Source organism: Ptiloglossa arizonensis, chromosome 13, assembly GCF_051014685.1.
Source record: "Ptiloglossa arizonensis isolate GNS036 chromosome 13, iyPtiAriz1_principal, whole genome shotgun sequence".
Classification (NCBI taxonomy): Eukaryota; Metazoa; Arthropoda; class Insecta; order Hymenoptera; family Colletidae; genus Ptiloglossa; species Ptiloglossa arizonensis.
Genome location: NC_135060.1, coordinates 12,109,977 through 12,137,842, shown reverse-complemented (window position 1 = coordinate 12,137,842; position 27,866 = coordinate 12,109,977). Strand labels below are relative to the sequence as shown.

General features: G+C 34.8%; 5 protein-coding genes across 10 annotated transcripts; 2 read left to right on the top strand and 3 right to left on the bottom strand.

The window, feature by feature from the left end:
- Nucleotides 1-1,669: 1,669 nt before the first annotated feature.
- Nucleotides 1,670-12,955, bottom strand: Sigmar (Tumor necrosis factor alpha-induced protein 8-like protein sigmar). Of its 2 annotated transcripts, XM_076325926.1 has the most exons (5): nucleotides 12,678-12,955; nucleotides 5,160-5,238; nucleotides 4,899-5,006; nucleotides 3,748-4,019; nucleotides 1,670-2,897 (listed from the first exon to the last, which is right to left on the bottom strand). In XM_076325926.1, the coding sequence occupies exons 3-5, from the start codon at nucleotides 4,906-4,908 to the stop codon at nucleotides 2,544-2,546; spliced, it is 636 nt and encodes a 211-aa protein (XP_076182041.1). In that variant the 5' UTR covers nucleotides 4,909-5,006; nucleotides 5,160-5,238; nucleotides 12,678-12,955; the 3' UTR covers nucleotides 1,670-2,543. The 2 variants fall into 2 exon arrangements, with proteins under 2 accessions (XP_076182041.1, XP_076182040.1); XM_076325925.1 differs by lacking the exon at nucleotides 4,899-5,006.
- LOC143154104 (uncharacterized) lies at nucleotides 7,925-12,375 on the bottom strand. The gene is made up of 2 exons (XM_076325927.1): nucleotides 10,672-12,375; nucleotides 7,925-10,093 (listed from the first exon to the last, which is right to left on the bottom strand). The coding sequence occupies exon 2, from the start codon at nucleotides 9,732-9,734 to the stop codon at nucleotides 9,378-9,380; it is 357 nt and encodes a 118-aa protein (XP_076182042.1). The 5' UTR covers nucleotides 9,735-10,093; nucleotides 10,672-12,375; the 3' UTR covers nucleotides 7,925-9,377.
- On the top strand, nucleotides 12,259-16,636 carry LOC143154105 (uncharacterized). Of its 2 annotated transcripts, XM_076325928.1 has the most exons (4): nucleotides 12,259-12,446; nucleotides 12,666-13,125; nucleotides 14,448-14,507; nucleotides 15,767-16,636. In XM_076325928.1, the coding sequence occupies exons 2-3, from the start codon at nucleotides 13,000-13,002 to the stop codon at nucleotides 14,490-14,492; spliced, it is 171 nt and encodes a 56-aa protein (XP_076182043.1). In that variant the 5' UTR covers nucleotides 12,259-12,446; nucleotides 12,666-12,999; the 3' UTR covers nucleotides 14,493-14,507; nucleotides 15,767-16,636. The 2 variants fall into 2 exon arrangements, 1 of the variants encoding a protein (XP_076182043.1); XR_012993992.1 differs by lacking the exon at nucleotides 12,259-12,446 and having other exon boundaries at nucleotides 13,103-13,234; nucleotides 14,375-14,507.
- Betaggt-i (geranylgeranyl transferase type-1 subunit beta) lies at nucleotides 15,534-18,740 on the bottom strand. 2 transcript variants are annotated; one of them, XM_076325924.1, is made up of 5 exons: nucleotides 18,464-18,740; nucleotides 17,758-18,376; nucleotides 17,283-17,643; nucleotides 15,923-17,204; nucleotides 15,535-15,823 (listed from the first exon to the last, which is right to left on the bottom strand). In XM_076325924.1, exons 2-4 carry the CDS (start codon nucleotides 18,304-18,306, stop codon nucleotides 17,098-17,100), a joined length of 1,017 nt encoding a protein of 338 aa, XP_076182039.1. In that variant the 5' UTR covers nucleotides 18,307-18,376; nucleotides 18,464-18,740; the 3' UTR covers nucleotides 15,535-15,823; nucleotides 15,923-17,097. The 2 variants fall into 2 exon arrangements, with proteins under 2 accessions (XP_076182038.1, XP_076182039.1); XM_076325923.1 differs by lacking the exon at nucleotides 18,464-18,740 and having other exon boundaries at nucleotides 15,534-15,823; nucleotides 17,758-18,451.
- Nucleotides 18,539-27,475, top strand: Zn72d (Zinc-finger protein 72D). Of its 3 annotated transcripts, XM_076325921.1 has the most exons (12): nucleotides 18,602-18,619; nucleotides 18,726-18,964; nucleotides 19,243-19,406; nucleotides 19,536-19,877; nucleotides 20,280-20,846; nucleotides 20,990-21,703; nucleotides 21,795-22,092; nucleotides 22,167-22,354; nucleotides 23,331-23,479; nucleotides 24,674-24,769; nucleotides 24,975-25,095; nucleotides 25,378-27,475. In XM_076325921.1, the coding sequence occupies exons 2-12, from the start codon at nucleotides 18,915-18,917 to the stop codon at nucleotides 25,659-25,661; spliced, it is 2,973 nt and encodes a 990-aa protein (XP_076182036.1). In that variant the 5' UTR covers nucleotides 18,602-18,619; nucleotides 18,726-18,914; the 3' UTR covers nucleotides 25,662-27,475. The 3 variants fall into 3 exon arrangements, with proteins under 3 accessions (XP_076182035.1, XP_076182037.1, XP_076182036.1); XM_076325920.1 differs by having other exon boundaries at nucleotides 18,539-18,964; XM_076325922.1 differs by having other exon boundaries at nucleotides 18,540-18,964; nucleotides 20,391-20,846.
- Nucleotides 27,476-27,866: the final 391 nt, after the last annotated feature.

Genomic DNA, 27,866 nt, shown 5'->3' with positions numbered 1-27,866 from the left:
TTTATTGTATGCAACTGAGAAAATTCGTTTTAATAAATGTATCTTCAGCAAGCGAGATATTATCGTAATGACATTAATTGTGTTTGATTATTTTCAAGTTTTTATTTGATTCAGAAAATTAATTGTGCTTGAATTTATGGTGTGCTCGAGCGATAAAAGACTTCACTATTATATTTGTCACCGTCTTGTATACGTCTCTGTTAATGCAGTAATAATGCAAATACATTTTGAACACTTAGTGTAGAATATTTTAATGGCTTGAGAAATTGTTGACATGTAAACAATAAGCAACTTTCTGGTTATCAACATTTTGATGAATGTATGTTAACAAAGTATATTCCGTGAGCTTGTATATTAACAGATTATAAATTGTTGGCAAGTCATTACATTACATAATAAGTAGAAATGTGTGTTGTATTTACAAAATCATGAATAGACTGTATAAATATGTTTGTGATCGTGCATAATGAACGAATACATTGAACGCATTTTAACAATGACTATTGACTATTGTACTTTTATTATGAACACTAAAAAAAACTATTAAAAAGTACTAGTAATTCTGTTTTATAATAATTTTGTGGATTTTTGGTATTTTATAAAAAATGCATACATCTTAACAATAACTATTAAATTTAATTCATTTTTAAAGTTCACTGTTTTCATACAAAACATCTTAAGCAATATTGAGTAATTGTTTTCAGTACATGTTATATTATAATAGCTATACTAAAACGCCCTAATTTTCATGCTAACATCATTCAAACAAAAACATCTAAGCATCGTATATTTTAACTCAAATAATACAATATCAAAAGTATAAATAAATAATTTTTATACTTAAATATATGTATAAGTTATATAATAATTTTTGTACAATTATAATCGCTGCATCACTGTGTCAGGAAGTGTTCTTTTATATATTATGTTCGGTGTAAAAATATTAGAGAGTTTATGACAAATTATTTTAAGACAAGTTCAAAATATTTGTTCTTTCATTTTTTAATAATCTCTTCATTTTTCTTGTGAGATGTACCATGTTATATGCATATTGTATTCCTCTGTACTACAAAAGTATAGTTAAGATTTTTACACATTAGTCCCTATGTTTGTATTCTCATTATATCTATAGCAAAATGTTATTTCAAAAAAATAATTATAATCTATGTTAATGAGAGAGGGACAATATATAGGTCACTTTTTAAGCATTTTTAGATTTCAAAATTTACATTGTGTTTGGATTGTTAAAAAAGTATTTTGTGCAATTTATACATGTATAGAAATTTTTTATAAGTTAATAATTTGATCATAGTTGATTTTTGTTGTGTTCCATCAAACTGTCGTAATAGTTGGTTTTAAACGAATATAGCAACAGTTTACGAAAATTAATTACAACATGGAAGTAACTGATGTATCTCTGTACTTTTATTTGATATTCCAAATATTAAATATCTCTTACACACAGTTTGGCTCGAACAGTGAAAAAAAATATGCTGATGACATTATAATTTTGTGAATGTGTGCGTGTGTGTGTGTGTGTATGATTGTGCTAAGAAATGTATGTAAATAAATATACCAAATCATTGATCAAAACTGCATTTATTGATCATTTTAATTAAAGAAGCAGAAGAAGCAGAAGAAGTAAGGAGTAATACTAAAAGAAAGGGTATCGTTTGTCTCCTTACAAATAATTTATTAATGGTATATCGATACAACATTTTGATCTCATTGAGAATCATCACAAATAATTTGTAAAGTGTGTATAATGCATACAAAACACGCGTAAATCGCGATATACTTGTAGTACATGTGATGTAAATGTTTTCAATCCAATTGTTGAGGCTTAGCCGTGACTATATTAGATATGTCGCATTTATAATGTAAGTGTGTCGAAAACGTACCGAAGCGCAATATAGGTATAAACGAAGGACCCATCTTGCCCTAGAATGCACTCGTCGATATGTCAGAGTATAGCTCTTGACGATTGGACGATTAAACCCTCGATAAGGATTTGTTTAGAGCATATATCTCTATTAGCATGATCTCAGCAGTGATAAATTGCTTTTTCACGCGTTAATTCTGTTGGGATTAACGAGTCGTTTCTATCGCCATAACTATAAGCCCATTGTCGGGCGTAAATAAGCTCATTTTTCTTTTTGGTATAGATTGACAGTTGGTATCCTAACACGCAAGTATCGTAAATAAATATACATCAATTATATAATATACATTCTGAAAATAAATAGAGTATTTCACAATTATTGCATAAATCAGTGAGCACTACTGTAGAAATCGATCCATCCTCACGAGGAATGGTACTTTTGAATCGTTTTCTCATATCAAGAACATATTTATCATTATGATTTTTTACAAACAATCATAAGTAACTGTACCATGATTTCATTCATCAAACTATGATCGGAAAAGAATCCACTTATCTTCTCTTAATTGTAATAATATATCAGCAAGTCTGTGAGTTTCAACGATGCTTTTCACTGTGATCACGAAAACAAGGTTGTATTAAAAAAGAGGGGAAAAAAAAATCAAAGATGCCCAGCATCTAAGGCCTTGTTGATATCACTAACTAACATCCCTAGAATAGGTCTGTGTTCAGAATCTTGTCTGAAAACAGAGTCCAGAAAGTCGGAATGCGTTAAAAAATCGAACACCTGATCACACCGGTCCTGAGATTTGTCCGTAAGATGTGGCTTTATGAGCGTTTGTATCGCGGTTCTACAACGTTCCAGCGACTTGATTAAATAAGCTTTATCGAAACTGAACTCCAACTCGTAGAACGAAACCACGGACATCGCTACAGCTCTGAGAGCATTCCTTATTTCGACAAGCTTTGCATCGTCGGTAACGTTTAATTGCTGGTTACGCTGTAAAAGGCCCACCTGCAAAAGAAAATAATTCTACGTGTATGGGGAAAACGGGATTTGAAACTGTGACTGTAGGGAAAGAAAAAATCGGTCGACCGGATTAAAGATTCAACCCATCACTGTCTACGAGTGGAGCCCCTTGCGCGGCTTTGATTCCCTATACGCTCTGAATTGTGTTCGTGTAGAGTACCCACACATAACACGGCATCGAGCACATTCCTGTATCATGCTGACAGAGAGAGGTAGTGTGAGGGAAGCTCCCTAAGCCTCGGAGCTCGTGTTGGACAACACTAGCCTAGCCTTATGCTGTCCACGGTAAGCTCCGGAGTTTCCCCCACTCTATTTCCCGTTCCTGTATACACGACTGCTATGATAGCGATGTCGCGTTATATGTGCACACGTCGTACAATACAGCACACGGAGGTGGTGAAAGCTGGGTAAGGGGCTTCACCCGTGGACTGCATTGTTCTAGCCAATTGAGTTATCCTGACCGTCGACGAATTCCTTCTTCCTATAGCCTATAGTCAGATCAAAATCAATTGCTCGTTGAAGGTCACCGAAGAGTTACCTCTATTATACCGTTTGGCTATATCATTGTTCTATTTCTCGTCTTTTAATACATTGCCTGTTAACAAGTTACACCGTTTCTATTAATTTAAGTAGGAATCACAAATTCTATTTCGATTTGTTAATTAAGAGATTCGGTTTTACGAGATACTTTACAAATATTGGTCCGACAATTATCCTATCAAATAGACAAATTCAAAGTAGCAAACGTGTCCGATGTGACCTTGAACAGCTAATCGAGTTCGATCCGACTATACATTTAAAATGAATGTTGTTCGAGACCTATTGCGATAGGTACCTTAATAGACAATTTAACGATGTTTTTCAAAACCTTTTCGGGTTGTTTTTTATCTAAGTTAGAATTAGCCTTTGCAGCTCTCTCCATAAGCTTATAAAGATTGTCTAAAAGCGAAGTGGTGGCATCGTCTATCAGAAGCGATCTTCCGGCTCCCGTAGACACGACTCTGCCGAGGAGTTTCTTCTGAGCTCGCAGACCTAAATCGCGGGCACGACTTCCGGTGCCTCCGGCGGGATAAGATCCACCGTTCAATGTAGTCGCCGACTGCATCACTGAAAAAAAGTTGGACACACTGTACGCATCTGCTTGGCGAGATATCGGTGAATAATGGTCCTTCTGTTACGTGGAAAGACCGAGTATACACAAGAACGAAAGGAAAAGTAATGCCTCCATCTTACGGATTCTACCTTGATGGAGTTCAGCGTCCTTGATTTAAAAACGAATATTTTAACATTCTGAGCCCACCAGTGGCATTACTACCAAGATATTTAAATCAATTACATTCAATAGCAATAATATTCTTATACGAATTTATGTGTTAAAACTCAAAAATATGAAATTATACCAATAGTACTATAACATAATGTATCACAGTAATGCGTATGTTATGGTATATTTAATTATATATTTAATTATGTTACATATATATTGTATATTTATTTTTACGTATCATATTTTATTTCTTCAATCCATATTACAGTTCGGTTACAACAAAGGGGGATTATTGTTATTTCGTATCTTACAGTCGAATAAAAATTACTCAGTTACTCAAGGCCAGGTATTCGACTGTGAATCATGCCAAGAATGATTCATACTTTTACGTCATGTCAGCTTGACTCTCTGAGAAACAGAGAGCGCGCGATGGAGGGAAGCCCGTCAATGGCCTTGGGTATTTAGTTGATCTTGTTCCAACTATAGCAGAACTTTTTTCTTATTTTTATTTATTTCTTTATAAAAATATCAGGGCACACTTCTGCCAACAAGTATAACAAAATATCTTCCCTTGAGCTAAAGTTACGGAGGCATTACTTTTCATTTTAATCGACCTTTTAAGTCGATAACTAATACTTATCGCCGATGATTAATACTAACACTATCTTATCGTGGTGAAAATTGTAATGGTCGTATACACGTGTGCGTTCAGAACTTACCATCAAACATTGGTAGACCGCTGTTTCCTCTAGGCGATAACGGGATTGTGAATGAAATAAAGAAGCAGTACTGTTCTGTGAGCACGGTCGAAACTCAGGCAAAAGTAACTAAAATAACCAAGGACAGAAAATGATGAATCGATGTTTGCGTAAAATATAAAACAATATATTGAAATTAATTGTAACAATGTAGAATGATATCAGGCGGTTGTGCTGTCCAGGAGAACGAATCACAACGTTATACGAATAATATTCGTCTACCTTGATTGCAGTCGGTTACGGCTACAAGATGATAGAGCAGCCAGCTCTGTAATTCCATCACTGCTGTACCCCACGCCACCTACAAAAATATATTACCCTCTAGTGCTTTTTGAGCCGATTCCATAATATTGCGGGCGTTCGTACTAATTAAACCATCTTTTTACTCGATATTTTTACAAATACGATAAGTACGAAAAGCAGACATATTTCAGTTTGTACCTTAATATATTTAATAGAGATTCTACCGGACGTTAGATTATCATTTATTCGCGAGACAACTTATTTTTCTCTATAATTTATCGATTATTAATGCAACTATATTATACTATTCTCATTGCGTATCATCACGTGTATAAACGATTGATTTCTGTATATCTATTTTCCTGTATCAAATTTTCTCCCAAAGTTCTTTCGTTTCGATAGTAGAGTATTCTGCAACAAACGATCGTTTTTTGCGCGAATTTTTTATGCTTCGATTATCCAAACATTGCGCGTTCAAATTAGTATTTTATTTTTTTTTTTTTTTGTTTTGTTTTAAATTAAAGAAAATTCACGAAATTAAGCGGTACCACTCTGTATACAATTCTTCAATCGTAAAGAATATGTACGCGGGTTTAACTTTTAAATGATCGAATTCCACATCTGAACGCACAGGATTAAATATTTTAATGTTTAAAATTCTTCGTATAATATTCCACCGTTGAGCTCTAATTCTTTTCACCGGGACAAGATAAATTACCACCGCGAAACGGATAAAATTATCATCGCAAGTTTGTAGCGGCCAAAGGATTAAATAGGTTGAAGCATACATGCTCCCTCGCTTGTGTAATTTGTGTCAGTAGCTGAGGTCGAACTCGATCCGCTGGAATTGGGACGTAATGTGCGTTGTGGTTTGTTGTCACGAAGTATAATCGTATATACGTATACTGAAGAGGTATGGTCGTATGGCAGTTGGATCGATTTGTAAGGAGCGTCAAGGCGAGCTAGAGACTCTCATTCTCGTTTGTCGAAGTAATAGGGGAAAATGGAAACGCGACGGGACATTGCCTATGTAGTCTCGCGATACAGCCCGGTGCAGCGTGTATATTTCGAGAACGCGGTGAACATCGATTATCGGTCGTGTTCGAGCATTTCGAAATTTTCTGCCGTTTAATCCGTATGCGAATCTTGGAGGACTTTAGGCATACGAACGATCTCGACAAACTACTCGAGAACGCGCCCGAGTTATCGAAACGATTCAACGCATACCGAATCGGACGAACGATCTGAAATTTAAGACTGCTTGAAAATATCGAATGGCCAGACACACGCATAAGCTGGGAAACGGAGAGTTTAAAAGAGACAGTTTCGTTTCAAATCTATCGATCTTTAAAATCCACGCGATCGAATCGCTGGATATTTATTTGAAAGAATACACTCGGAACGTAGAAAAAGTGAATTTGATCCGTAGCGGAAATTGTTCGGCTCTTCGTCTCGTTTCCATCGTAGACAGACGTCACACGAGTATAATATTAGAAACATGTATAATTTTTATCCTTCGTGATTATATAAAAGATGTGCAGTTAATTAATACTCTGCAAGTTTTAATTTCAAATTATTTTCCGTACGTATTTAAGGGATTAAGTGTAGGGTTTATTTTGTATGCACGAATTGACAGTTAAATGAACAGTATTTGATCGGATTTCGATACATTTGATCCCACCACTAGTTATCGTGCAACAAGTGGGGGGAAGAATTCGTCCAATTAGGATGACTGGCACGAGAAGGTTTCCTAAGTTGATACTTTCTTTGGGCCAACTATAGTAACAGAAAATAAATTGGAAATGTTTTACCTCCAGAAGCTACTTCATATAATCCGATTGACGAAAACAAACAGTTTTTTGTTGGAAAATGGTTCTTGTACGACGTATGGATCCCTTTAGGCGATATATCCTTTTATCGAATAGAATACGTAAAAATAAACAAAATTTAACCTTCGGTTTCAAGGTTGAAACAAATTTGATCGCAGATTGTTTACTTCTCGACGTTCAATTAAGGAAAGTATTATAACAAGAAAAATTTCGAGAAAAGTGTCGTTGCGAAAGAGCATATTTTCAAACTCTCCGATCACATTTTAGTAACAAAAATTGTTGCAATATTCCGCTATCCGATTGTTTTATTATTCAAATTTTAGAGTATGTATTTCTTTTCTCATTGAAGCAATCAAGATTAATTTTGATAGAAAGAATGTACTATGAAACTTGCAGCCAGTCACGCATAATAATGGGCATTAAAGCAGAGACATGTGTGTATAAATATAAACGCGAGATCATTTAGAAGTTAGAAAGTGCCGACAACGGCGTAAAATTAGCAAACTACGATATCGAGGAAGCTAAGATTATTTTTAACATTTGTAATATTGGAAAAAAGTTTAAATAGTTTGAGATACCGAGAATAAATAATTTCATGCGATTAAATACGTTATATCAAAGTTTGGCCTAAAATGTTTTGGAGATTCGTTTCTTTGTAAATTGTTTTCGTTCATGTTACCGATATATATATATGTATATATGTATTATTTTTTACGCGAAACAGAATGATCAACATTAGTGAGAGGAATATTCTATTATTCGAAATTGTTTTATTCGAATTATCGCTACTCATTGTGGAAAGTTGGATAAAAATTAATTGACCGTTCAAGGCCTCTGAGAGATAACCTCCATCATTTGGCTATCCTTCCTCTCTTGCCAGCAAGAGTTCCGATAATGGAGGTCTACCTATAAACAAATTAAAAACTCAAGATAGAAACGAAAAGCGTAGAATATTTTCCAAACTCGCGAAGGCAAAAATAATATTTATTGTATCATCGAAACGGTCGATCGATCAAACTTGTTTACATTTACATGTTTATTTTGTACCAAGGTGCCAACGGTGTTCGAAGTATTCGACTTTCAATGTGTGCCATGGCTCGGTTAGTTACGTAGGCAAGCTTTATCATTAGATACCGTTGTAATTAGAGGTCACCTACATACAGTTTATATACATTACACTTATGCAAGCACGGGGGCAGCATTCCTAATGCTCCATTCCCATTAAGAACAAAATTAACTTCCATTTTAAACGGATTTTAATTGATGTCTCACCGTATCGAGGCACTTCGGAAAGTTACACGAGAAAACGAGCGATCGATCGCAGAACTTTCGCTCTCTTTCTTTAGCTGTTTCCTAACTACAATCGATCGAGTCGCTACACGCGCCAATTAAACGGTCGCTCTGCAGTTCGAGTACCCGTATTAAGCACTTTATTCGCTGCTAGCCTCGTTGGTTGTGTAATGTTTTATTTTTCTTACGCGTTCCGCGAATTCTTTCGCCGGTAACAAGCACCTCTCTCTCTGATCATAGAATTTCCGTAATTGGAATATTTTCTAAAATGCTCCACTTTCTTTTATTTACATATTACTACAGAAACGATTCATTCTAGAGGAACAGTATTCTTTATAATAATTTTCCGGTCCTCGGATTTCTTTTATACGTGTTCACATATATTTAACAATATTTTCTTGGGCTTCGTAGTTAACGATTTTTGTTAACTCTCTAAATTGTATTTTTCGACTAAGTCTTGGAAAAATCGATTGCACGGAAAAACGCCGTGAGAAAAATACGGTTTTTGAAAAAACTTTCAACCCTTTGCGCTCTATGTCAGTTTTGATTTTTAAAAGTATAATTTATAATTATTTATGGTATAGTATTATTTAAAACACTTTTAAATATTTAACTTAGACTTTCTGTAGCATATTTTTTACAGATATTACATGTTTGTCTCCTTCCCCCTTTCATTTTATAGTTCAAACATACTACACAGTCCTCATATAATGGAGAATAAATATATGCAATGTTCCGCTTATCGGTGGAAGATGGTCGTTCACTTCTTTTATTACATATAAAATGTACAATTAATTCCACGAGAAATGTCACATAATTTATATAAAATATATGAATTTATTATATAAACTTTTAAACACTAAAAACTAGTTTTGTCCGCCACTTCAGTGTTTTTCGGAGAAAATGATTTGTCATAAATCCCTTGTCCAGACTGTCTCGGCATACGACTGGTTGGAATGAGATGCGATGTCCAGACAGTCTAGACATAGGATCGCAAAGGGTTAAAGCAGGTCAAAAATTTCCGGTCTGATGTTCATATATGCGAAATTAATTCGCCTTTTTTTCTTTCCTTTTTCGCTTAAACATTAAATATCAGAGTTCGATTATTTTCACAAAAAGAAGTTGCTTCCGCTATCACACATGGTGACTCATCGGTGAGCCACGCAGAATGATATGTACGCGCGCGCGCGTGTGTGTTAATAATAATAATAACAATAATAATGATGATGATGATGATGATGATGATGATGATGATGATGATGATGATGATGATGATGTTTATGATGATGGTGATGATGATGATGATGATGATGATGATGATGATGATGATGATGATGATGATGATGATGATGATGATGATGATGATGATAATAATAATAATACGTATTACTTGTATAATTTTTAAACCGTAATATTTCGATATAAACATTAACATCTTCTAAGTTATGTAATTATTTTATTAAACGACTAGTATGGTTTAAATTTCAGATATCATCCAATCCCAAATTGGATTATTAATCCCAATTAATTCTGGTTTGAAAAATGAAAAAATCCAATTAACATAATAGTATGCGTATTGTATTAATAATTAGAACTATCATTAATTCAAGTATTGCAATTACTATTTAGAGCACATACTATTTAGGATACCGATGGCAATGTTAAGACGGAATTTTCACACGCTTTTAAACGCACTGACGACATCGTTTTACATATAGAACTATAATTCGTTACAGCAAATTAATGTTATTGTATTCTTTATCATCATCAAAAAAACAATTCTCCTCCGACAAACTGAAAAATGCAAGTTAAAATAGAGAAACAGGTATACAGAGCCTCCAGGCTTGGAACTCGTCATTTCTATAATTAGTTATCTGTTTCGTATTATCGCGATACGTCGAAGGACATAACTGGCACCTACGTTCCTTGATACACGCAAATATAATTTAAAAAATCTATGTATGCGTAGTTCGACATTTCGATCTACTTAACTAAAATCTAATTTTAACATTTCACAAATAAAATCACGTCAATTTTAGATTAAATCGACGAAACGAATTTATAAGAGATCAAGAGTGAATTGTAGCTATCAAAAACAAGAAATTGTCTTCGATAAATCAATGCATTTTCTTTGTATGTATATTTTTAGTTATATTATTATTAATAGTTTATTTTGCTTTCTTCAATACGTAGTTGGTATATTGACATGACAGGTTTGTAACTTTCGTATGTGTGTATAAATATTTATGTGAATATACTTCATAATGTGAAACTGAAGAATTGAATAGTTAGACGGTGCAAAACAAAAATGCAAAACAATAAAGTTCTATTTTTATCTTTTTCAGAAGGTCGATATACGACTCGTTGCTAACCTCGTAAAACCATTTCACATTTGGAACAAGCCCCCTCTGCCACCACCCCTCAATTTCCTTAACGTTTTTCTTTTTACTTCTAAAGATGCAGCTGTCACACCGACAGCTGTGCAACTGGCACGGACCTCCTTGTTAAACTGAGTATCTTGTCTGAGAATATACCCACCACCTGCCCCTCGATCAACGTGTTGAGCTTCACATATATACGCACGTATACCGTTGCAGTGCGCAACGTGCACGTGGTCACACGGGCAAAGTTACGAGACGGATTATGCTCTGTCTACAAAGGTCGCATGCTGGCCTGTTAAATACGACTTTTGAGAGGACCCCGCGTTCACGGTGATGTGGCCCTCTCCTTTTCGGATATCGATCCGCGCCGGCACACGCGAGATTCTCACGTGAAGTGAGTCTGATTTCAAACTCTTATCGCAACCTGGCGTGCAAATTTTTGCAATCGTGATCTTTTATCAACTATATGAACTTACAATAAAAATTAAGCTCGTAGAATACCTCTCTTTGTGTATTTATACGATAAAAATAAAAGAAAAAGAAAATACGTGAAACAAATGTTTGAAAGAAATTTTAAAATAATATATATTAGTTACAGCATTTATACGAATCGGTATTTGCCTTGTGTCCTTCGAATTTCAAGGAGATCCCTTAAGTTTTTGTCGTTGTATATGTTTTAAACAGATAGCTTACTCAAGGCCGGAGAACACATTCAAGCTCCAGGCGTGGTAGGAATTAAATCTCGCGTTACACCAACAACCTGTCGCACGAGCCATCGCAAACTACTTATTCGAATTAGAATAACCTAACTATTGTAAATATCGTTAAATGTTTTACGTTACCATTCTGAAACGTAATTGAGCAGTATTGTCTTTGAAGTAATATCAACTAAATAACAGTTAAATGTATATGCGGAAAAGTAAATTGGATGTTGTAACACAAGTCAGTTCGTTAAATAGTTCCTAACTCGCGTACGCTCGTATAAAACGGATTCACAGGCACGGTGAAAAAGTCTCGTAAAAAACCGGACCGTCGCGGTTTTGCTGGTAATTAGGAGCAGGCGGTGAGCGCGCGCTGACACAACAGTCTCATTCATTGCACGGTTACTTGTTAACATTATCTATTTGCATGCTATGCTTCGTAAAGTCAGGCAAAAGCATAATTCACGTTCAGTTGAAAAAATTGTTTACACCGTGTTGTTGTCTCTTTTTTTTGTCTTCTGATGTGCGACCGACCGCATGGATGAAAATCATGTACCATAGAAATTTTCACGCTATACTGATAATCGATTAATTCACGATACCTTGGAAAAGGCTTCGGCCGTTATTTCTAAATATACATGCTCGCCGCGGTATTATTCAATTAATTTCTGTTGATATCCATCATTTGCACGGCGACAGCCACATATACAATAAATTAAGTTACATGCATCCGTTCAGCCATGACTAAGTGACGCAATTAAGCGGGCTCTGTCAGTTTTGCGAAACTCGAGTTTCCTAGAGTTACGCATTTCCCTCTCTGCAAGGTATCTACGAATAATATCGCGCGTTTCTTTTTCTCGGTTTTCTTAACTTATCTTCTGTTCAAAAGGTTTTCTAAGCTTTTTACTTCTCAAAGTATATGTTCAATATTGTACATACGACTGTTTCTTTTAGTTCCTTGTGTGAATCATAACTTTTCGCACGACGTATTCTATCGAAACATTTTAACGATTTAACGATATAGGCATTTGAAATATCTGTAGAAAACTTTGAAGAAAATTTACGGTAAATATTTACATATAATTATATTGACTGCATAATTTTTACTTTTCCAGTGGAATTAAATTTTTCGAATAAATTTTCCATTAAACCAATTTTCATTGATCACGGACAACTTGATGATAAATGTTTTTGTCTCTAGTTGTATTCGAATTTTTACAAAGCAGTTTTATTCCGAACAATGAAAAATGAATTTCGTCCATATCTAATTAATTTAAATTTTAGGCGCGCACTAACCTCTGCTGATGATCTGGACCGCGAATGCGACCCCAACGCACGACGATGAAGTTTCTCTTTTTCGACGACCAGAAGATAGATATTGTTCTATTGTTTTCTTTGCGTTCGTCTCCAGTTTATGTACATAATAAATTTCACCGATATAACAAATCTTTAAAACACGTTTTGTCGAACTGAACGTAACTAACACAATTCACAAGTATGCGAAAAAAAAGACAAGAATTGCACCGGCAACGATAGGCACGCTCTCCAGTTTCTCACAATCTCTTCGAACGAACGAACGAACGTCGTCTGTTGTGGCTGCGAACCCACCCCGGTTACCATGGAATCATCGTCCCGCGAGGTGGGGCGTGTGAGCCATCTACGCTCGGGCAACTTCGCAGTGTCAAGGAGTTTCCTTCCTCACAGTACGAGTCATTCCACGTCAAGTCGCATACGATTGAACATCGTAGTTACAGATTTTTTTCGAAAAAGGCCGAATTTATTGACAGTCTCTACAAACTAATTTGTGTCAAACTTTAATTGCCTGGCTGGAATGATTTCTAAGATATTTCAATGTACAGTTTAAAAAATTCAAGCGAAATCTGTCAACACATGACTATTTCGTATTCAATACTTACATACGCTATTCACATATTTGAAGAATTTTGTATTAATAATCATTTTGAAGTTGGGAAAATGCTCTTTCGAACTGTGTACAAACGACTTTAATAATATTTTGCTACAAATAATAATATTAGAAATTAAACATTTGACTTCCAATTTGATGTTTTTTCCTCTGTTAGATTGACTTGAAAAAAATATTAATCGTGTAAATTTAAACTTTGCTGTGTGAAATCAACGTTTCGAAAAGATAAAACTAATTATAAAAAACTGGAAAAGAAATTAAGTTTACGACGATGCATACTAAGAATTATACACTACCGCGCTTTCTTATCTCAAGTTAGATAATTTTTTAACAATAAGTTCAACATGGGTTCCTCTTCTAAAATGTATATATTTGTTGTTCAATTGTTCCTTGAATAATTATAACACGCAAAATTTAGTCATGTTAATGTCGCCACCTTAATGACCCAGAACCTTGTAGATATCAATTACGAAAAAATCGGACAAAAGATAACAGTGATTGGTTTTGGGAAATTAAGATGGCGATATTTATACATGATTGAGTTTTGTATGCTACAATTATTTAAAGGTTTACTTGTCACACCGAATAACAAATATATAAATTTGAGATAAATGAAGGAAACAACATAAATTCTATTATTCGCAACTTGTAATGTCAGTTTAGGTAGGAGTACGCAATAGTCGTTTTTAGCACGCACATGCAACATCACAAAACGTGCGATATTGTAAACTCAATTGTTTTCCTCAATGTTTTGAACATTATACTATTTTTTTGAAACGCCAGAGTCAAGAATGGAAACAATGTAAAATAGGAAGTCAAAAGTTTAATTTTGAATATCATTATTTATATTAAGCAATTGTTGAAGTTGTACACTGCGTGTTACACACAGTTTGAAAAAGCATTTCTATCTTGAAATATAACGTAAATACTGAGTAAATAATGTGTCAGTTTACTCTGCTCGATTTTTTAAAACTTAATATCAACCAAACTATTCGATCTGAGAAGCTAAAATTGTATGCAAAATATGTAATTTTTAGAGACTACTAATAAATTCTGGTTGTTTAAAAAGAAATAGTAGCTATGGGATCTAATCTTGTACGGTTTGACGTAGAATACTTTGTATGCGCTTATTCTTTGTGAAGGTCGTTACAGTTGCAAGCATGAAAAAAATCAGCATGGCCATGTGACTTCTCAACACAACGGTAGTAAAATTATATGCGAGATAATATTGAATTCTTTTGTTTTTATAATTTGAAAAATAAAATGGAAAATTATATCGATTATATGTATAATTTTGTTTTTATTTTTTTCATAACAATTCGTGTGTATGTTCTTTTTTCTGTTCTATTATAAGTTTTTAAACTTGTATATGTTGACATAATACTGTGTGTTATGCTATTGTTTTTCTTCTCATTTCTGACTTGTGTTTCATACACTTTTAACTACCTTGATTGAAGTAAAAAACTTTAGTCATGTCTCAAAATTATATTGTTAACCGGTCAGCGTGAAGTAATGAGCGCTCGTCATAACATAAATATTCCGTGAAGCGAAGTCTCGATTGCTCCTTGTCATTGTGCAAACGACTCTCGTTTTTGTTTTCATTTCTCAAAAATTAACAGAGCAAATATAATCTGATTTTCTTTGCCTGGTAGAGGAAAGAACCAATTATCAAATTGTATGTCATGTATCTCGAAAACATCAATTCTTAATGTTATTTTCTTGCCTTGAAAATAAGATAATTATATTTGAACTTTATATACATGTTCCGATTTTTCCTTTTCTTTCTTTATCAGACTCGAATCTAGATTTAAATTCGGGCTTTCAAATAATACCTGACACTATCTATGCTTATAAGTACTATTTTTGTTTTCCTACACATAATTACAGGTAACTTTATCTATGTTATATTTCACTTTAGTCAAGTTGCAATCATATTATCGAGCAAAAAAAATCACATAACAGTGAGAATTAGAGAAGTATGGATATTGAACGTTCAGAATATCTCAGTTATTTTAAAGATAAGGCAGTTTATTCTAAAGATTCTATTGAAACTGCTGTATATGAAGTAATAGTTTTAATGGTAAGTAACAATGAAAAGAAAACTGGTGCTTAAGCTCGAATTACAAATTCACCTAATACATCAAGTGCCATTACATTTGTATGAGAAAACACAACTGTTTAAAATGTTTTCCATAAATGACCTGATAAATTTAGTAGTAAATGAAACAAATAATTATGCAGAACAAAAAATACAAAACAAGGGACTTTTTTGAAAGTACAAAATTGAAAAGCTGCCATTGCAGATGAAATCTGTGTTATTTTGGCACTGTTTGTGTTCTAGGGAATTACTCAGAATTTACACTATGTTCTTATTTTATTAAGAATTCAGTATTAGCAACTTCTACTTGTTGCTCTAACATTCTAATTGGTTCAAAATAATTTGAAACTTTTGCATTTTCAGAATAATGAAGATCTGAAAACCTTCCAGGGCCACCATAAACTCTTGAAAACATTGACACTGTGAAAGAGAAAGTTTTTTTTCATTTGGTATATCCAATTGAAGATGTCAAAGTCTGAAATAAAATCTTATAAATTATGAAAATCAAGTACTGGATACCTGTGGTCTTTTATTATCTATGCAGACAAAAATATGTTTCAAATAGCTAACCATTCTTCTGATACGAACAAGTTTTTAGCCATTGCAATGTCTCTTATTGAGCAGCTGCCTTAAAGACACAACTTTTGTCTGGATACTTTTTATAATTCATCAGCTTTGGTTCATCCACTAAAATCATTGCACATCAATTGCATGAAAACACTTTGATAAGTTGAAAAGTTGTTCCAAAAATTGTAAAAGATAAAAAACTGAAAAAGGGAGAGCTAATTACTTATCTAGTTTTGTTTCTGACTTAAAGCGGTGTAACAAAAAGAAAACACATCACACTAATATCCGCTTCTCATGCATAAAAAGTGAGGTAACCAAAAATGAATATTATCAGTAAAAAGAGAGGCTCAAATCAGTTACATAATGTAATGCAAACAATATAATATTAATCTGATAATTATTTCTTAGAGTAGTACCTACTAGAAAACGAAATGATAATAAAATGGTATATACAAATTTTCAGTAAATGACTAAATATAGCTATTTTTAATACCATAATTACATTCCATATAAATTCAGAACAATTGAAAATAGTAAGAAAAATAGTAAAAAAAAGTGCCAAGACATCATTCCATAGACATAAATGTGCAGCTGCTTCCTAGAAGATATTTTTCAGAAAAACTTCCAGCAACAGACTGAAAGTAAAAAGTTACAAGAAGATGTGTTATCTGTTAAAAATACAAGTAGAAGGAAACAATGTTTTAATGTTGGGACTGTGAAGTTGGATAGTGTGTTAAGGATTGTTTAAGATCTTTTATGCGTAGTTTAACTTTGAAAGTAAAGTGAAATATATTATTTAAAATCCTGACATTTACAAAATATTTTGTTGATGGTTTGAACAAAATGCATAAATTATTAACAACGTTATTCTATTTTGAATAAATTAGTGTGCGGTTACTCTTGCCCTATATGGAAATTCTCCCACAGCACAGTAAAGCTAGGCGCTTAAATGCTTCCATGCTGATTGGTTAATTGACGTTTTTAGAATAATGGTTCTCATAATCAGCACAGGGAGTTTGTGAGAACTGTACAAACAGTATTCACAACAAAATTCAAAACTGTTTTTTCCCCCATATTGTTACTTTTACTCTGTGTGCATGATATGGTATTAGAGTGTTTCAATTATTTCATAAGTGTAGATCTAACAACTTCTTATATGCTCTATCAGAAATGTTAAGAGCAGCATGTAGTGTGCATATATTAGTTTCTCCTAGAAGGCTTAAACCACATAAACCTAAAAATCAAGTACATATGTTATACATTATTGTCATCTTCGAAAATGTTGCACATATTAATTTTAATTTTTACGTACATAAGCATGTATGCAAGGGATCAACTTGAGAATAAGCATTTTTGGCAAACCCACCAAACTTGTCACATTGACAAATAAAAAGAAATTTTCTATTGTCTTCATGATCTGAAAATTTGTAAGCATCAAGTAGTTGCAGCGTTGCCCCCAACCAGAAACTGTAACAAGAATCGGATGACTTTCCAGGTCGTCCATGAAAGCCAAGATCTTGTCTCATAATACACCATCTTCTTAATCTATTTAATTGATCATTTGTCAAAACATTATGAAGCTCGTTCATGAGGAATAGACTGGCTACAGCACAATATGTAGATCCTCCGTGTGACTCAAGACCAGGTCCTTGTCCCATTGCTCCATCATATGACTGAAATTATTAATGAAATATTATGTTATGAGAAAATTAAGTGTATAGTAGTAATAATTAAGTTAATTTTGGTTAATATTCTGTATGTGCAAAATACAAAAAACAAAATCTTACAATGCTCTTTAAAATATAGTCAATGGCTTTTGCTTTATCAATGCCAGACCAATCGTTTAAGATCATAGATATACAACAGGCACAATAAAGAAATCGCATATCACTTTCACTTCCTGTTATGAGAGCTTTAAATGATCCGTCTGGATTCTGACAAGCTTGTACTCCTTCAATAATGGATTTTTTATCTACTCTGACTAAGTCATCTTCAAGAATTAAAAGTGTAGCCAATCCAACATATGTCATTGCTAAATGACCACACTGAAATTCTGGAATATCCTTTGGTATCGTTGTAGATGGTTGAAAACCAGAACGTGGTCCAGCTCCAGTAACTTGAAGCCTATAGATCCATTCTATTGCTTCTAATTTTGTTTCTTTACTAAGGTCATGTAAGCTGTTTAATAAGTCTAAACCTAATATAGCAAAAAATGCTATAGTAAGCCTGGAAGAATCATAAGACTCGAAATCACTGGGCAAGATTTGTAGAACCTTTATTAAATATTTGGCATGATCTCTGTTTGAGAATTCTGATGGTAAGACGTATGCTGACATTGTACGATAAAAAAATATTACTTCAACTATGCATTGATGTGTTAGAGAAGACTGTTGCTGCGTCAAAATCCTGTTGTGCAAACGGAAAAGAATTCCATTAGAATTGGTAGTAGAATCTACTAGAGAGCGCTTCAATTTCAACGATAGGAGTAGTTACTACTAGGGGGCGTCGAAAAAACTCGTTGAACGCACGCGTCGCCGGCAAAGTAGCCCTTCCTTGCGCACGCCGGACGTTCGTCGCAACACGCACCAGCCGCGAAAATTTCGCAAACTACATACTACCCCGGAAACCGGAGATAACGAGAAAAACGCAGTAAGTTAAGTTCCAATTAACCGCATACACCTGTCCGCTTCGTGAATACTTTCTCGCGGTAGTTTCTCTGGCTAGTACGGTAGCGCGTTGATTTGCGCGGAGGTAGTTTGTCGGAGGACGACGCAGGGTTCTCGTGGAAGCGGCCACTGAGGGCGCGGCATTCTTGCAATTGTTGCGCCCGGCTCCAACAGAATAACCAATAGGAGCCGCGGCAGCGCCGCCATTCTATCGAGTTCGTGGCACGCCCTACAACTTCCTCCATTGTCCTTCTTTCCGGGATTCTCTGCGAGGAAGGATGGCTCAGAACAATTATTTTGGGTTTACTCACGGCGGAACGCAATATGGGTACGAAATCGATTGCATACCATAATTATTAAGTAGCTAGTGTTAAGTTTATCGAAAAATCGTGACGGTAACTACGTTGGCGGGAGTATTAATTGTTCGTTAAAATCGGTGCACGCGAGAGCCCAGCCGGCTTGGCCGCCATTTCTTGCTGAGAGTTAGAGCGTCCATCGAGCGTCTCTCCCGGGCACGGATCCGATAGAGGTCTTTTTCGTTTTGCCCGTTTCCAATTTTCTTTCTATATCTTGTCCGTAATAAAATTTATTTATTCTTTCGAATAGAGCGACCAGCGCAGCCGCTTATCAAACTGGTCAAGCGGGATACGCAGTAACTCCAGCGGCAACCGCCGCCACGTACACTCAACGACCCGCTGCCGTCACGGCTACAGGTTACGAAACTTATCAAGCGGCCGCCGCTGCAGCCGCTACAGGGACCACTTACGCTGGTAAGATGATTTTTCTTAATTTATTCGATTTTTTTGCACCCCTTTATTTCATTAGATATTAACGTTTTGGATATTGATAACAAAAAGTTCACAATTCCATCTAATATCATGTGTTTTTTTTTGCTATAGCTGCTAATCCTGGTACTGCGGCTCAAACATACGATTACGGTTACGGACGTGCTGCACCTGCAGCTACCTACGACGCTACTAAAACTTATTATCAGCAACCTGCAGCAGCCGCTGCTACTTATACTACTACAGAGACACACTACCAAGCTGCAAAACCAGCGTATAGTACAACCAGTGCTTACACAGGCACAGCAAGACAAGCTACTACTACTGGACAAGCTAAAACATACCAAGCATCGAGTACAGCTTATCAGCAATCTAATCCTACCCAAAGTGCAACCTATTCTTCAGGATATACAGCACCAGCTACTCCAGCTGCTACACCATCGACAGCAACAAATAGTAAGTTTTTATTGCATCGTTTTTACATGTTTATATGTTAATATTTTTCGCCAAATTCAAAATCCTCTGTAAATGTCCTGTTAACCGTGATGTAGGCACTAATAATATGAAATTGATCCTCTGGCTATTAAAATTGATGCACACAGATGAAGTATGTAATTCTACTAATATTTTAAACCATGATATGGTTTGAAAATTTAGTGGAATTGAATATTTTTGAGTGTTAAGAGAAGTAATACAAGTTGAAAATTTTATAGACTTGAATATTGCACAGTATACTTTGCAAATAGTTCGAAAAACTATAAAATACTCGTTTTGATGGATACAAGTTAGTAGAATGGTTCCACGAATACAAAGAATTGACTCCTCCAAAGTTTGAGGTTTCAATTTCATTTCCCTTAGAAACGGCGAGTACAACGTATTCCGGCTACGACGCAGCGCTATATAGCGCTGCGACTATGTATGTAGCCCAACAGAGTGCAAACAGCAATTCGACTAACCAGAAGACTGGAGGTTGGCAGGGCTACGGACGGAAGGCATTTGGCGCTGGAGGGGGAGGGATGAAGGCAATGCGGCCCAAGCAGCCCCCCAAACCTCAACAGCTACACTATTGCGATGTCTGTAAGATCAGCTGTGCTGGACCTCAAACATACCGTGAGCATCTGGAGGGTCAAAAGCACAAGAAGAAGGAAGCTTCTCAGAAGGTGCCACAGCAACCACCAGCACGCGGAGCAGGCAACAGTCTACGTTGCGAACTTTGTGATGTTACTTGTACTGGAAACGATGCATATGCTGCTCACATCAGAGGTGCTAAGCATCAGAAGGTTGTGAAGTTACATACTAAACTTGGGAAACCTATACCAAGCGCGGATCCAACTGTCCTGAATCCAAAACCAGCAGCTGCTGCTAAAACTGCAGGAGCCAAAAAGCCTACAGTAACAGCTACCCCTAAAATTAATTTTGTTGCTTGTAAGTATATTCTTTTTATCTTTTGTTTTTTCTTTGCACATAAGATTTTACATGTAAACACATTTGATATTAATATTTGTATAAAATGTTAGAGTAGTTCTAACAAACATGTATATAATAATGTAATGGTACAATGTTCACAGCTGGAAATTTGGGAACTGTAAATCAAAATCAAACTGCAGAAGCTAAAACAGAAGAAACTGCAACAGAAGAAGCTGTAGAAGAAGCAGCTGTTGATGAAAAAGATATTCAACCAGTTGGTCAAGAATATATAGAGGAAAATAAATCAGAAGATGGAAAGATCATCAGCTTCAATTGCAAACTTTGTGAATGCAGATTTAATGATCCTAATGCCAAAGATATGCATATGAAAGGAAGACGGCATAGGTTTGCTTATAAGAAAAAAGTTAATCCTGATTTGGTTGTTGATATGAAACCGAGCTTAAAACAAAGAAAAATGTTAGAGGAAAAGCTACGTAGACAACAGATGCGGGATGAATATTTACGTCGTAGGGAAGAAATTAATCAATTAGGACCAATGGGCCCAATGATGGATGAAGAAATGATGTATTGGGAAGAAAGACGACGTTACGAAGAAGAATGTGAATACTATGAATGGTATCGACGATATGGACGTGGACCAGGAGCTCCACCAATGCCGCGTCCTTTCCCAGGACCACCACCGATGATGATGTTCCCTGGTCCTCAGAGGAGGCCGGATTCGTCCGATGACAAACATGTGTTGGCTCATCATACAACTATTTATCCTAAGGAACAGGAACTGCTGGCAGTTCAGAAAATTGTTTCAGACACTGAAAAAGCTTTGAAGTTTGTGTCTGATACCTTAGCAGAAGCCGGTAATTATTATTAGTTTTTTTTTTTTAACATTGATTTCTGACTTTTTAGTTCTTATTAAGGATTTGATGAAAATTGTCTTTTTAACTACAGGCAAAAAAACTACACCACCTACTACCAATGCTGCACCAACAGCTACAAGTACGCCTGTACAACAACAGCAACCAAATACAGATGCAGTAAAAGCAAAAGAAGAACCTGATAAGAAGAAAAGTACAACACCGCAGAAAGAAGATGGTAGTGATGGCAATCTGTTTTCGTTCCAAAAAGAAAAAGAAGATTCAAGAATACTCAGGGGTGTAATGCGTGTTGGCAATTTGGCAAAAGGACTTCTACTATCCGGCGATAACCATGTTTGTCTTGTAGTTCTGTGCGCAGAGAAACCGACACGGTTAGTTGCAGAAAGTGTTGCAGCATTATTTATACATAATTCATACCTTTGCTAAGTTTCTTTTTTCTTTACAGAACACTGTTAAATAAAGTTGCTGAAATTCTTCCGGCTCAGTTGAAGATTGTTGCACCAGAGGATACTTACAACGTTGGGAAACATCCGGAGTCAGCTGCTTTAACCGTTTCTGGAGGCAGCGTGACTGTCAGCGTAACGCTTACCAGTCCTTTAATGCGTGAAACGCCTAAACCAGCAGCTGCTGCAGGTGATTTGACCGTTTTATACTTTCTAGTGGCCAAGAAAAGGATAACTATAATCATTTCAGTAATTTTACAGAAAGCACCTTTTATTTTCATGCTATTTTCTTGATTGCGTGGTTTATGAATTTTGTTTGTTCTTTTCATGGCCCAAACGCTTTTCTATAAATTTTTCAAGCACCAGGAAGATGCAGAGGCAGCCAAGGACTTCAACGGTTGCCAGTGTATATACGCTCTAACATAAAAAAATTCCTTTCCTTTCCAATACAGCTGCAATTTAGTGTGTCCACGATTGAGTATGGCTTATACTTTCGGAAAGCACTAAAAAATCAACAACAAAAATTGTAAGAGCGTACATAAATATATCGTAACAAAAGCCATTTTTTAACGGAAAAGAGAGAGCGTAAACTTGATACGATTAGACGTCGCTTTAAACTAACTTGTAGTGATACATTCTATAAGTTCTATCGATAATATGCTGAGCTGGAGTCTCCATTAAGGAAGAGTATGCTAATATGAACGTGGACACGCTTTTGGTATGAGGAAACAACGCTGAGGCAATCTTAAAACTATGGACTTTTTGATCATGCATTGATAATTTAAAAAAAGAACCCTCTATCATCGAATGCTGTACGCATGTTGTACAATGTGCAGTAGACTCCTCATTCTAACCGACGATTCTCTTGATAGCGATACTTTCGTACGATTTTGAGTAACGCTATCAACGTAAGTAAGAAACATCGGTCGTTCTTTTAAAACTTACAACGTGAAAAAGGACGTACACGAATAGGAGTGGCTCATCATTGTCGTGTACTACATTCGATTAGGTTTATTTTTGTTTTGATGAGAATGTTTTAGGCTATAGTCCTCAAGTTTAATATACTTGAGTTGAAATATAATTATAGAGGGAAAACCCAAATTGGGCATGATCAAACACTCTAAGTGTTGTCTAAGCGTGTTGTGCTTTCTTTGTTGGAATCTCAGATAATGCTGGACAGCAGCAACAGGGAGCTGCACAACCGCAAGCTACGCCCGCGGCGCCCACCGTGATGAAACCAGATCCGCCAGATGTACTTCCCAAGGCTAAGTGTTTGGAGGCTTTAGCTGCACTCAGGCATGCCAAGTGGTTTCAGGTTTGAATCAATCAACTCTCAGTTCAAGATCTCAAATTGTCGGTGCCATTTTGTTGGCACTAACGACTGTTTTCTGTTATTTTCTCCTGATACGCGAAATGCGTGCAAGTTGTCCTCTCTCTCTGTCCGCAAAAAAGAGCAGTCTTAGAACTTCCAGCCTTGTGACATTTTATTTTTATTATCATCTTCTTGTTGATATGATTTTGTCTGAAACATTTATTTGATCACGTTTGATGTTCGAACTTCTTACCCCTGCCAATCCAATTTGCCCACTGATATTGCTGTTGCAAAAGATACTGAAGGTTTTAGAGAATCATTTGTAGTTTATAATTTGTAATGATTGGTTGTATGAGACGACAGTGGCAATGTTTGGTTAATGGCAGTTTAATAAAACACATGTATGTATATAATTCTAATGTAATTTCACAAACAGAAACATTCAACGTGCAATCAGATAATCTCAGACAAGAGGTTCAAGCATTATGTAAGTATGAATTGTAGCAATTGAAATATTGATGCACACAGAGAGCTTACATTTGCTTTACTTCCAATCATCAACATCCAGAATAATAGGAAACTGTTTGCGGAAAATCATTTAAAAGTACGTAATTTCTCTTAAAAGAATGTAGTTTTGTTTATTTTGTTTATAATGCATTGAACTGCTTTATGATGCTTATGATCAAGCTTATTCATTATTCTGGATTAATCTTAATGCATTGTAGCCTAGACTGAGTCTGTTCTAGGTCTGTCTTAGAAGTTACTAAAGTTAGCGTATTGTTCTCTATAAATATGTACCTTGTTCGATGCTTTCTACACAATGTGCATTGTAAGCACTATTGACTGTTAAAAGACAGACAAGCACAAACACACAGTGGTGTCATAAGTATATCGGGTGTTTTTCAATTTATAAGTTCAACTGTTATATTTGGCACTTTATCAAGTGTATATTTTTTCTAATACGTTGTACTTTTTTTTAAATATTATGTTAGGTATTAATTGTTCAGGAAATAATAAACACCCGATAATTTTGATATGGGCTAATATTTAGGGGTTATAGGCACGAGGCTGGGAGGATAGCTAAAGCCCGCACAAAGCAAATTACAAGTAGTTTAGGGCGTCGCATCTCCAGAAGGCTCAGAGATTTTAATACGTACAGTAAATTGTATATACTGAAGTACTAATCATATTTAACAGGCTAGAGCAACTTCACTGCAGAGCTGTGTTATGGTTATTCGCATAATGCGTGATCTTTGTAACCGTGTACCCACCTGGGGACCACTAAATCCATGGGTTAGTATAGAACAATTTTTTATTATATACTTCGCGTATTAAGTCTTATTATTTTATTTATTTATCTTGTACTTTAAATATAATTTAAGTATGATTAGTAAATATCTTATGTTCAAAAGCACATATTTTTTATTGTTACATTAAATTCAATTTATTTATATTAGTTACAATAAATTATCAGAAATAAATAAATATTTATCATTAGGCATTGGAGCTTTTAACTGAGAAAGTGATCAGCACTGCTGGAGGTCCTCTTAGTCCAGGTGAAGCTTTAAGGAGGCTCTTGGAATGTGTTGCTGGAGGAATATTGCTTCCAGGAAGTCCAGGTATTTTTCTTTCAGTGTGTATTTACTAGTTATTATAATGAACAAAGTGATCAATGTTCTTTAATTTAATTACTTAAAAAAAAATGATGATACTGATGACGAGACTGAGCATATTGTGAGTTTCATTGTTGACTCTAAAATTGAGTATTTCAGTTTTTGGGTCTCAATGAATTATTTTGTAATATTGCATGGATGATTTGGCAATCTGATCTGTTATTTTTCACCTTAAAAATTATACTCTATAAAGTAATATGATAATTATATACAATATTTTGTGTACAGGATTATCTGATCCATGTGAAAAGGAACCCGTCGACGCAATAGGCAATATGACATCTCAACAAAGGGAAGACATAACTGCTTCAGCGCAACATGCATTGCGATTAGTCGCATTTCGTCAAATTCATAAAGTTTTGGGTATGGAACAACTTCCACCGCCTAAATATAAAGGTCGATTTGCTAGAAAGCGAAGACGTGACAACAGTAACGGAGAAGGAACAGACAGTGAGGCTTCAAAAAAAGATAAAAAGGCAGAGGAGATCAAAATGGAGACAGACTCCAAATAGATCTACCAAAATATTCGCTTTATCGATCTACTCATAACTTATATAGTATAAGAAACAAATTTCTCTCGTGTCAATTGCTTGTTCAATGAAACGTTTCTATACTGGGAAGATGTCAAAGTTTAGAGCGAAACTAATGACCTATTACTATACTATTACAGTTGTTTCGAGTATAGGTATTTCTTTGGACAACTAGTGGCATTGTTTTAATTCGCAATCATAATTTTAATGGCGAAACAAATAATTGAATCAGGTTATATCATTACATATTTTTACTTCATCCTTCAACGTGTAATAATGTCATCGAGTTTTCGCTTTTCTGTTAGTACTAAGTTCGACAATTGAGTGACAAAAATAATGTATTATTTCGACTATTACAAAAATCTTAATTTTTAAATAGATTTCGATTATCTTTAATGTAAAAACATGTAATTTCTAAAATCTCGTTCCTTAGGTTCATTTTATGAAATATTTCAGTGTTACTTCAGAATATAGGTACTATTGTTTTTAGGGTAAATAAGGACTTTTCTGCAATTATATTATTCTATAAGATATTTGAAGACTTAAGACCTTTCCCAAACAGGCAATTGGTACGATTAGTTCCAGCACTAGGATTTTGTCGAAGGAAATGATGAATGCGTTAATTAGTTTGAATTACTTATTTAGCTATATTTCAAAGTCACATTATATGATGATGAAGTTTAATAGAAAGGGTGGTAATAAAATGAACATTTATAAGTTTTGAAGTTAAGCGTAGGTTAGTTTGTATTGAGAATTCGTGTGTATGTTGTGTGTGTAGTCGTAAAGAAGTGCAGTATGTTTCTCTGCACCAAATAAGTTGTAAGTTCACGTTGCGTGTATTCATTCACGCAGAAGATTCCAAGAAAGCAGAGTTGCAAGTCGATTATTGAAATAGACGCTTTGCTGTCCAATGAGGGTTAAGTGCACGTGTCAAGAATTCCTGAAAACTTGCTGCAGTTTTGTTTGAAAATCTTAGGCAGTCGAATATCACTTCAAAATGTCCTTACTGAAATAAATTTTGTTCTGACACAGTGTATGGATCTTCTGTTGTACACATGCAAATCCTCTTTGAATAAATCGAACATGCATGCGATAAGTATAAGGTTTTTTTCACTTCCATATTCCTTTGCGTTGTAGTATTTTATGAGACCTTTTAATAATGCATCGGACTAATAAGAATCCTCTTTAGTAAGAAGGCCACACACACAATAGCACTCAGATTGTATGATTATGGTTACTAGGTAATTTTTTACAAGAACAAACTTGACATACAAAGAAAGTTAATTTATTTTTGGATGGCACCGAGCAGAACTGAGACTGATACTGTATTAATTTTCTAATAAACATATTAGAAGATAGCGCAAAATTAAATAAAGATATAATTTACATTGACTTATGAAGGTAATTTTATATAACGTTGATTCTGTTTGGTGCAACTAGTCTTTTCAATACGAGTGTTCGATGATTTAACCCCATCATTTCGATTTTTCACAACCTTGTACTTTGTAGACGTAATATGATTATTTTAATCTTTTTGACTGAACTGGCACATGCTTCAAATCAATATGAAGTCGAGCATTAGCCACTTTTCGTTTCCTGTTTCACAGTATTAATTAAAATATATTTGTATATAATCGAGCTACATGACATATGTATTTTTAATTTATTATCATCTGAACCAAATATTAATGTAACACAATGCGCTGTACGTTTGCAGGTGTTTTACAAAGAAAATTCGCAAACTTTCTCCACTCAGTCCTTGTAACCTGCAAAAATAAATGTGTGTAGAGCCTTGAGGAATTTTGATTTCAAATATTACGTATTATTATTTGCTCAGTATTAAGAATTGGACGGCATAGTGAACATAAACTGGTAACTTATATTGTTTTCTACATATAAAAAAAAAAAACATATACAACTTTTACCATGTCATTTTATTTTAATTTAAAGGACAATGTCAAATTTAATACACATGACAAAGCTACTTTATGTTTTGCTAAAAACATGTAAAAAAAGCTAGAAGGTAAATTTAATTTATCCTTAAAATTAAAGTGTGAATACAAAAATTATGTAAGAAAATCTAATCTATAAAGTCTGCGAGTTTTCATTTTCTTTTTTGTTTAGACTAATAAATAGTTGTGGTTATTGATTAATAATGTATTGTGCAGTTGACTAAAATCGATTACT

Coding starts and splice junctions, on each gene's coding strand:
- Betaggt-i (XM_076325924.1), bottom strand. CDS start 18,306: ATGTCAGCATACGTCTTACCATCAGAATTCTCAAACAGAGATCATGCC. Junction 17,644..17,757: donor ACTATATTTTAAAGAGCATT/GTAAGATTTTGT, acceptor TAATAATTTCAG/TCATATGATGGAGCAATGGG. Junction 17,205..17,282: donor TCCCTTGCATACATGCTTAT/GTACGTAAAAAT, acceptor CTTGATTTTTAG/GTTTATGTGGTTTAAGCCTT.
- LOC143154104 (XM_076325927.1), bottom strand. CDS start 9,734: ATGTTAATGTTTATATCGAAATATTACGGTTTAAAAATTATACAAGTA.
- LOC143154105 (XM_076325928.1), top strand. CDS start 13,000: ATGGAATCATCGTCCCGCGAGGTGGGGCGTGTGAGCCATCTACGCTCG. Junction 13,126..14,447: donor GTCGCATACGATTGAACATC/GTAGTTACAGAT, acceptor TTCTTTGTGAAG/GTCGTTACAGTTGCAAGCAT.
- Sigmar (XM_076325925.1), bottom strand. CDS start 5,217: ATGGAATTACAGAGCTGGCTGCTCTATCATCTTGTAGCCGTAACCGAC. Junction 4,020..5,159: donor CGTAACCGACTGCAATCAAG/GTAGACGAATAT, acceptor ACTTTTTTTCAG/TGATGCAGTCGGCGACTACA. Junction 2,898..3,747: donor TCGTTAAATTGTCTATTAAG/GTACCTATCGCA, acceptor TTTCTTTTGCAG/GTGGGCCTTTTACAGCGTAA.
- Zn72d (XM_076325920.1), top strand. CDS start 18,915: ATGGCTCAGAACAATTATTTTGGGTTTACTCACGGCGGAACGCAATAT. Junction 19,407..19,535: donor TACAGGGACCACTTACGCTG/GTAAGATGATTT, acceptor TTTTTGCTATAG/CTGCTAATCCTGGTACTGCG. Junction 22,093..22,166: donor TGCGCAGAGAAACCGACACG/GTTAGTTGCAGA, acceptor TTTTCTTTACAG/AACACTGTTAAATAAAGTTG.